General features: G+C 38.3%; 1 protein-coding gene across 2 annotated transcripts in view; it reads right to left on the bottom strand.

The window, feature by feature from the left end:
• DNAH12 (dynein axonemal heavy chain 12) overlaps positions 1-8,031 on the bottom strand; it is a 92,018-nt gene that overhangs the window by 2,832 nt on the left and 81,155 nt on the right. For both annotated transcript variants that reach the window (XM_083602808.1, XM_083602809.1), the window contains 8 exons: positions 7,272-7,409; positions 6,050-6,283; positions 5,259-5,447; positions 4,085-4,188; positions 3,651-3,855; positions 3,304-3,441; positions 1,460-1,551; positions 276-343 (listed from right to left, as the gene is read on the bottom strand). In XM_083602808.1, the coding sequence (XP_083458934.1) occupies positions 276-343; positions 1,460-1,551; positions 3,304-3,441; positions 3,651-3,855; positions 4,085-4,188; positions 5,259-5,447; positions 6,050-6,283; positions 7,272-7,409 (1,168 nt within the window). The remainder of the gene's footprint in view (positions 1-275; positions 344-1,459; positions 1,552-3,303; positions 3,442-3,650; positions 3,856-4,084; positions 4,189-5,258; positions 5,448-6,049; positions 6,284-7,271; positions 7,410-8,031) is intronic.

The following is an 8,031-nucleotide window of genomic DNA, read 5'->3' as shown; positions in this document are numbered from 1 at the left end:
AAATATTTATGTTGCAGTTTCCAAACTATGTCCAGGATTCAGATTTAAAACATGCATTTCAAATTAAGTCAGCAAAAGAATACACAGGAAGGAAAAGAGTAAATCTCTTCTCCAAAGAAGATTTGCAGATATTTAGGAAAACAGAAAAAATAAAATATATAGTCAGAAAGTGCGAACAAAGCAATCTAAGAGGTCACTGAAGATGAGAGAGATCTACTATACTGAAGGATGGGACATTTCCAGTTCATTATTTGCCAAATATCCAGTTTACTTACTTGGCTTTATCCATATAATTGGCATTGCATCAAAGAGTATTTTAGGATATTGTTCAGCTAGAAGTCCTCTGATGAAAGAAAAAAAATGAACAGTGAAAAACAAATGTACACAACACACATAATACTGGCATAGATATTAAGGAAGATCTGAAAAAGAAAGTGTAATAGAAATAAGAGGGTAGAAAAAGAAAAAGTGTTGTGAAGAAAGGAAGATTGAAGTTAAAAGATGTCATAAACTTCCAAAAACAATTGCTCCAAAATAGTTTTCTGGGTGCTCTAAAGAGCTAATGAAGCTAATGAGCTTGTTCCTGATTTAGATCTTCACTCACCCCTTCTTTGCCAGTGGAAGGGTAGTGGTCCCATTTTGTGATTTACTTCAGCTGTCAAAATGTCTTGGGCTGGCCCCTAACCTACAAACGGACATTTTTCTTCTGGAAACAGTTTTGCTAGATGCTTGGCTGCATCTGCAGATGGACAAAGGAGAGCTTGCTGTCATTGCCAATGAGCTGATCATCACTGACAGCAAGCAGTTAAAATGATGGTTTATAACCTGGGATACCAGGGTTCATATCCCTATGTACCAATGATCCATACTGGGTAACCTTGGGCCAGTCATTGTCTCTCAGCCTAGCCTACTTCACAGGGAAAGAGGGGAATATGTATGCCACCTTAAGCTCATTGGACAAATTATGGGATATAAATCTAATAATAAAAAATCATAATATTGACATCACTCAATAGACAAGTGAGTGGCCCCACCCACCACTGAAAAGTGGCCCATAGAGGATAGGACAGTTCTTCCATCTGGTGCTCAGGCTGAAAAAGGACACCCTCTGCTGGTTTAAAAATAACTTAAAATCATGATTTGATATTGTAACATGTTGTAGGAATACTACTCCTGTTGAGAATGTTTTCAAGTATTTCAAGCAGAAGTTTGTCTTCAAATCAATATAGCAAATAATACATGACTATATTTATAAAAAGTGTTTTGATGGCTAGAACAAATACATTCATCTGGTTTTTCAATCTAATTTGATAGAGGAAACTACTGTAGTCTTAAAATATTATTTCAATATTAAAAATATGTCAAGATATTAAAAGGAATTAAATATTAGCATGCATGAAGGACGTGGGAGAGCACTTTAACACATGCCAATTAACTGCACATTTACTGAATTACTAACTTCTTTCTGTCCCAGCGTGCTCCATCTAAAAACAATCCATGAATATAAACACCATCTTCTGGAGCAACTTTAGAAGTGTCCTTAGGAATAACCTAAACAAAACAGAAATACATTTTCAAAGAATAAATAAAGTTGCAGTTCCATTTTTTTATCCTGCTGTTTTTTCAGATGGTTTGTGGTGTTGATGGTGGTGTTATGGCACCAAACTTTCCAACACAGACAGCCAAAGCATTAGAGGAACTTTCAGTGCTCCTATGCCTTTAATTTAAAATTTTCTATTTGCAGGCCCTACGCATCTCCTGCTTCTTGTTGACAATGGCTAAAAGAGTGGCATCTTACTTGCCCCAGTCTTGCAATTTATACCTCTTCTGCTCTACATTTTAAAATGAATTTTGCTATACAGGCACTGACTGCATTCAGAGACAAAAGTGTGCACCAGGGCACAGAGAGAATTTGATTCAGGAACAGGCAGGCAAGTCTCTGAAGGGCTACAGGGTCATAACATGGACTAAGATGGGCTGGTTTTGGAGCAGGCAGAGGAGAATACCAGATGTGGCATGACAGAGCGAGGGCTTTTCAATACTGTTCAGCAGCTACTCCCAGCATTGAGCTGCTCGGTCTCTGAGGCAAAGATTTGGGGGGGGGGTCTGGACTAGCCTATGGAGTTAGCTGACAACATTCAAACCATCTGGTATTGCAACTTAGAAGGTACCCTTGACTCACAAAACTTCATCTGCTGTGCTTGCTGAAGAACCAGAACACTGACAGCACAGGAAGTAAGCCTCCAGTGCCTGACTGCTGTGAGCCCTGTGACAGCACCTTGTTTGTAGAACTCTCTCCTTGGGGAGGTATGCCTGATGGTGTTTTGAAGAAGACTGAAGGCATATTGGTTCACCTGGACTTTTGAAACGTGAAGGCTGATAACAATCTTAGCAACTTGATGTTGTTTCCCCACGTTTTCTGGCTTTAGAGATGTATTCTTGCTTTTAACGTTTTTAATATTTTTTTGGACCTTCCATTCCCTCCCAACTCCTTCACACACACTCATATCCTCACAGCTCCTCAGCTCCATCCCTGCTTTATTCAAACCTCCGCTGTCGTTTAAAACTGCCATTTTAAAACCTGCCTTCTCTTTTGCTCCCCTCCTCCGCCTTGACTTCATGCAAATACAGGATTGTGATGAGGCACTACAAATTCTTCAATGGGGGCTGCCCAATGATAGCCTTACATTTTTATGTACGGTATATAGGAAGATTGTTCCCCAAGGATTGTTCCCATGGCAGAAGGGTAGTATACTGCTACATGTAGCAGTAGTGGAGTAGTAGTAGTAGTAGTAGTAGTAAAAAACAACAACCCTGCTAGTAGGAACTTTTAATTAACAATGGAAAGGCTCTTTGCTGAATAGTACTTAATTGTGAGTAACCCTTGTGGAAGGATCTTGATTATGGAAAAGACACTGCTGGATAAAACAGCACTATATTACTGGTAAGTGCTTTGTTTTAATTCCACTTCCAGCTAATTATGGAAAAGCAACCTCCTATAACAGCATTAAAGGGCTCTAGTATGGAAGTAAGCACAATTGCTTCTGAAAGTCCCCTTAACTTCAAAAGTTGTAGACCACTTGGCCTGGCAACTGCTTGAGAAATATAAGCCAAAGTCCCCTTGGGCATGTGAAATTAGTTGTGCATTTCTTTGGATCTGTGTCAGCTATATTATTGAACAAGTGCTTGACTTCATACAACAAAAGAGGAACAGGTATAAAACCCTTTACAGCATATGAACACCAAAGATTAGTAGCAAGCTGTATCCAATCTGAAAAATGTGGCTTATGCAGCTTGTTATACCTGAAATTCATATCCAAGTAGATCAATAGGAACAGTGTATTTTCGCGCATAGTTCTGCATCGCTCCAGTTAAAAATGCTTGCGTGAAGAAGAAACCTGACAGCCAAAAGACACAGGGCTTTCCAGATTCATACCATTCCTTAGAAGAACAACAGAAGATATACTTTAACATACTGGCTATAGATGTATCATATTTTGCAAACTTATGTAAGTAAATTATGCTGGTAAAAAACTCCTTTACTGACAAGATTCCCAAAATAGATTCCAAATGTTATGATTGTTTCTTATTAAACTAATTCATTTATTAGAAATTTGCAGTATTTAGTAACATAATACTTCTTGTTTTACCTGTAAGAATTTCAGCCTTTCTAGGAAATCAAGGATATAACTTCCCAGTGGTTTCAGACTTGGGTATGAACGCTTAGCCCAGTTCTCAGCAACTTTTCCAACGAGGAGACTGCCACAAAGGGCTTCCAGTTCAGAATCCATCACAACCAGTCCCTTAATGGCTTTCTTCAAGTTCACCAAAGTTGTACGTATGGTTCGTATTAAACTAAATATGCAGAAACACAAACACAGATATATCACTAAAATTACCAGTTACATATGGCCTGCAAATGTTGTATCCACTAATTTCAAAAATGATACTACAATGTTATGATGGCTGTACTACAAAATCAACTGTTTCTAGTGTAAGATTACATGGATTAATGAAATACATGGGAGTTTAATATTTAAAAAAAATGTTGTAAAATATAAGTATAGAAAATAATTCCCCTTACTTGTTAAAGCGCTCCATTTCTTGTACTAGCACAGTGTTCATACTTTCTTCATATCTCACGGGGTACTTGAGCAGTGCAGCTTCAATATCATAATCACTCGGAAGCTAGAAATGTTGACATATTTGTTTCCATTTTGACAAATGTAAATAGGTTTTCATTTAATAATTCTGTGATAACATAATAAACTGACATGAAAGCTCATGCTGAATGAATGATGGTCAAATTATTGCCAGCAACATCACCATTATCTCTTTGTGTGTTTTCCAGATAATTCTGTGTGGTCATATAATTCAGATGGGAATTGAAGGTGGCTTTTTAGGGACCACAGCGCAACTCAATAAATCATTACCAAATGAATCTTCACTAGTTCAAACTTTGCAATGAAAAAAGTATTAACAGGAATATTTAACTGGCTCAGACCTGATAAAGCTGGCTATGTCTATACCAGTTGTTTTCCCCAGGTAATCTCCTAGGCCACAGTAGTAATAGGTAGTGCAGTTTGCATCTGAACCCCAACCCATGTGTTTGAGTAGGGCTCCTCTTTCGTTTTGTCCTAAGGAAATATTTTTCTTTGTGAAATAAATTCACTTTCATACAATGTCACTTACAATGTTTGGACAGACACTGCAAAGGAAGTACCCTCTTTAGGCTTGCCACTTGTTTGTGGGTAAACTGTTGCTGTCTGAAATGGCAAGGTGATATACCCACTTATATGTAAACGGTTCTTGTGACATTTACAACTGACTTTTTGACATATGTAGTGCAAATACACAAACAAGCAACACAGGCAAATGAGCCAGTGAGACACACGTTAATATTGCCGTGACTAATGCTGTCGTTTTACTCTTTTTAAGTCTCATTGTTGATGGGGCAATATGAACACAATGAACATGTGGTGGTTTCAGGAATCCTAACCAGGTTCCCGTGTGGGGCTGAAACCTGATGGTGACTGAAACAGAAAAGTTTTCAGCACTTTTCTGAAGTTATAGATTTGAAGGATGAAACTGATCTTGCTATGAATCTCATACTATGTGCTTGCTTCAGTACTCCTAAAACACATGATCCATTTCAGCATTGGTACCAATACAAAATATATCACAAAGTCTGCCCCTTTTGCAAAGAAAACTCATTGTGTAAGGTAGAGCATGAAATTTCTCTAGGAAAGACTAAATACCTTGCTCAGGATGTCATCTGCAATTTCATACAAAGCAGTGTCACCACCACCTGAAGACCCTCCTTGATGGCTTCCTCCTTGTGTCAGGATCAGAGATTCAAAGAGGATTTTTGTTTGCTGGAGATCCTTTGAGATATCTACATTATCATGCAATCCAAACACCTCTGGCTGCTGACTGAAAGGGAGATTCTAGGACAAACCACATGAAGTTCATTATAGACTAAGCATTTCAGAAAGAGTCCCTTTAAGTCAAGGACAGGGAACATCAAGACTGGGGGCTTAGTTAGGCCTGCCAGACCTCCCCATTTGGCTCACTAAGTCATAGTGACCAATCCACAGTCACCTGACAATCACCTGATGTCATATATCAGTTGTGGGTAGTTAAATGTCGGCTGAGCTGGGCCAAAAGGGGTTTCTGTAGTATTGCCCATCAGCTAATAGGGATTCAGAAGCCCCTTGCAGAATGTCAAAGACCACACACACACTTGTCTTCTGAAGCTCCAATGATCAGCTGATTGACCAGGATTCTGAAGTTCCAAAGATCAACTGAGCATCAGGGCTTCAAAAGGCCCACACCCGACCCTTGCACAGAGACCTGCACAGCACTTTGAAGTCGCAAGGATAAGGCAATTGTTGAGGCTTCAAAGTGCCACCTCACCTAACATCAGTGTGACCTTAAATTTGGCCTGCAGGGGTTTGGGAGATAAAAATCTGTCCCACAAGTCTCATTCCCTACCCCTATTTTAAGTAAAGTTGGTATATGACCCAAGTACAGAGAAACAAGACAGTACCTTAATAAATTCAATGTAGTCATCATAGGTACCCCGCGGAGGGGCATAGTAACTGCCACTAGGAGAAAAGAAATACTGAGGATTTTCAACTATTTCTGGGTTGTAAAAGTCAGCAAGCATAGTTAGTAGTAGGCGTCTGTCCCAATCATCTGTCACTCGCCCTCCGTAGTTGCATTCACCCGTAAGGTAAGATATTGCTTCAAATGGAACATGTTCATATTCATTTATAAATAACTGAAATTGGAAATAAAATAGTGGGTTTAAACAACTTTGCACTATGATATGGCTTGCTCATAATACAACAGATAAGCAAAGTTTGGGCAATATTGATGAATTTATTCAGCTGAAAGCATTCTATGCATATCACATTTTATCAATATTACTGGTTATATCCAATGCTAGTTCTGCTCAGAGCAGATCCACTGAAGTGAGTGGACCCAAGTTAAACCTGTTCATTAATTTCAATTTTTAAGTAGGTCTAGCATTGGATGAAACCCTACATATAATATATAAACTTTGTAAACCACATTGAATTTAGATTTTCAAAATAATTCAATTAGTTTATTTAACTAACCATTGCTGAATATATGAATGAAGTGGCATAGGGAGCTTCTGAAATTACTGTTATAAGCATCAATGCTATACATGACATAATACCTTATATTCTTATTTGCTCTAAATTAACGGATGGTTTGCATGATGAAAAGGTGCATAATTCATATATGAACTCTTTGATCAGAATCTAGTATTTGAATAACTTTAACATAGCATATCTAACTGCTGATTAGCCAACTGCTAAAGGCTTGTTTCAGCATACAGAAACCATAGTCTGCAGCTACAGATTAAGCAACATCCTATTATTTGGCATGTGTACTTGTCAAAGACCTTGTTTTTTTAACTAACAAACAAAAAAGGAAATCTTGAACACGGTTCTAGCTAACACTGGGTCTGGTATTGCTTTTTGAGATCCCTCAGGATCTTTCATAAGGAACAACTGCCACCTTTTTTGCACAAACCACCCCAAATTCCTTTACACAGTGGTGCTGTGTTACACAGAACTTGCCAGACATCACCAAATTGCTGCTGACAACAAGTCTTGGTACTTATGCAAAAGGTCAGATGAACACTTGTACCATCATTGGGACCCTAATGCACAAGTGAAACCCATTTACAGTTCTTTACCAAGGCCTAGATGTGCTGCAGAAGGAATAAATATCTTTACCTGAAGCTGTCTTACACTGATACGCAAGTCTGATTCATTAAATCCATATGGAATATTCCATCCAAGAGGCCCAAATTTCTTCCTCTCCTGAACAAGAGCATGAAAGAAACAAACTCCAAAGAGCAGTTTCTCCCATCTCTTTAGGAAATAAAAACAAATGGAAATAGGACAATGTAACCAAAGCTGAAGAAAGTATATCAATCTATATACAATCTACATACATGTATATTACTAGATATATTAGGATAAATATATATACTCTAGGGTTGCCATGCACCCAAAATTTCCCAGACACAGCCGGGAATTCTGCCGTTGGGAACAGTGTCTCAGCAGAAATTGCTGAAATGTCTGGGGAAATCTGGATGTATGGCAGCCCATGTCAGCAGGGTGAGCAATTTCCCTTAAAAATAGCTCAAAAACTCCCCCTCCCCTCTTTTTTTTTTCTCTGGCTGCATCCACTAAACATCCTTTAATCTCCAGAACTTTTTTTTTTAAATAATTTTTATTAACCGGCCAATCACATCAAATTAAATCACATCACATAAATTCCGAATTACAAAGCCGAATTTTAAATTTTGTTGGGGGGACCCATATTTCAACATCCGAAGGGGAATTCTGATCATCTTCTTGCTGCAGCGTTAATGTCCAAATCAGTCCAAACAGAGTTCATAATTCTATCCAATCTTATCTTGCTGTTTCCACATCACATCTTGTTCATATATTTTCTCTTTTTTCTTTATGATCTCTTCTGATAGTCTCC

Source organism: Podarcis filfolensis, assembly GCF_964270895.1.
Source record: "Podarcis filfolensis genome assembly, chromosome: 2".
NCBI lineage: Eukaryota > Metazoa > Chordata > Lepidosauria > Squamata > Lacertidae > Podarcis > Podarcis filfolensis.
Note: the sequence above shows the minus strand (reverse complement) of the source record. Positions and strands in the feature narration are given on the sequence as shown.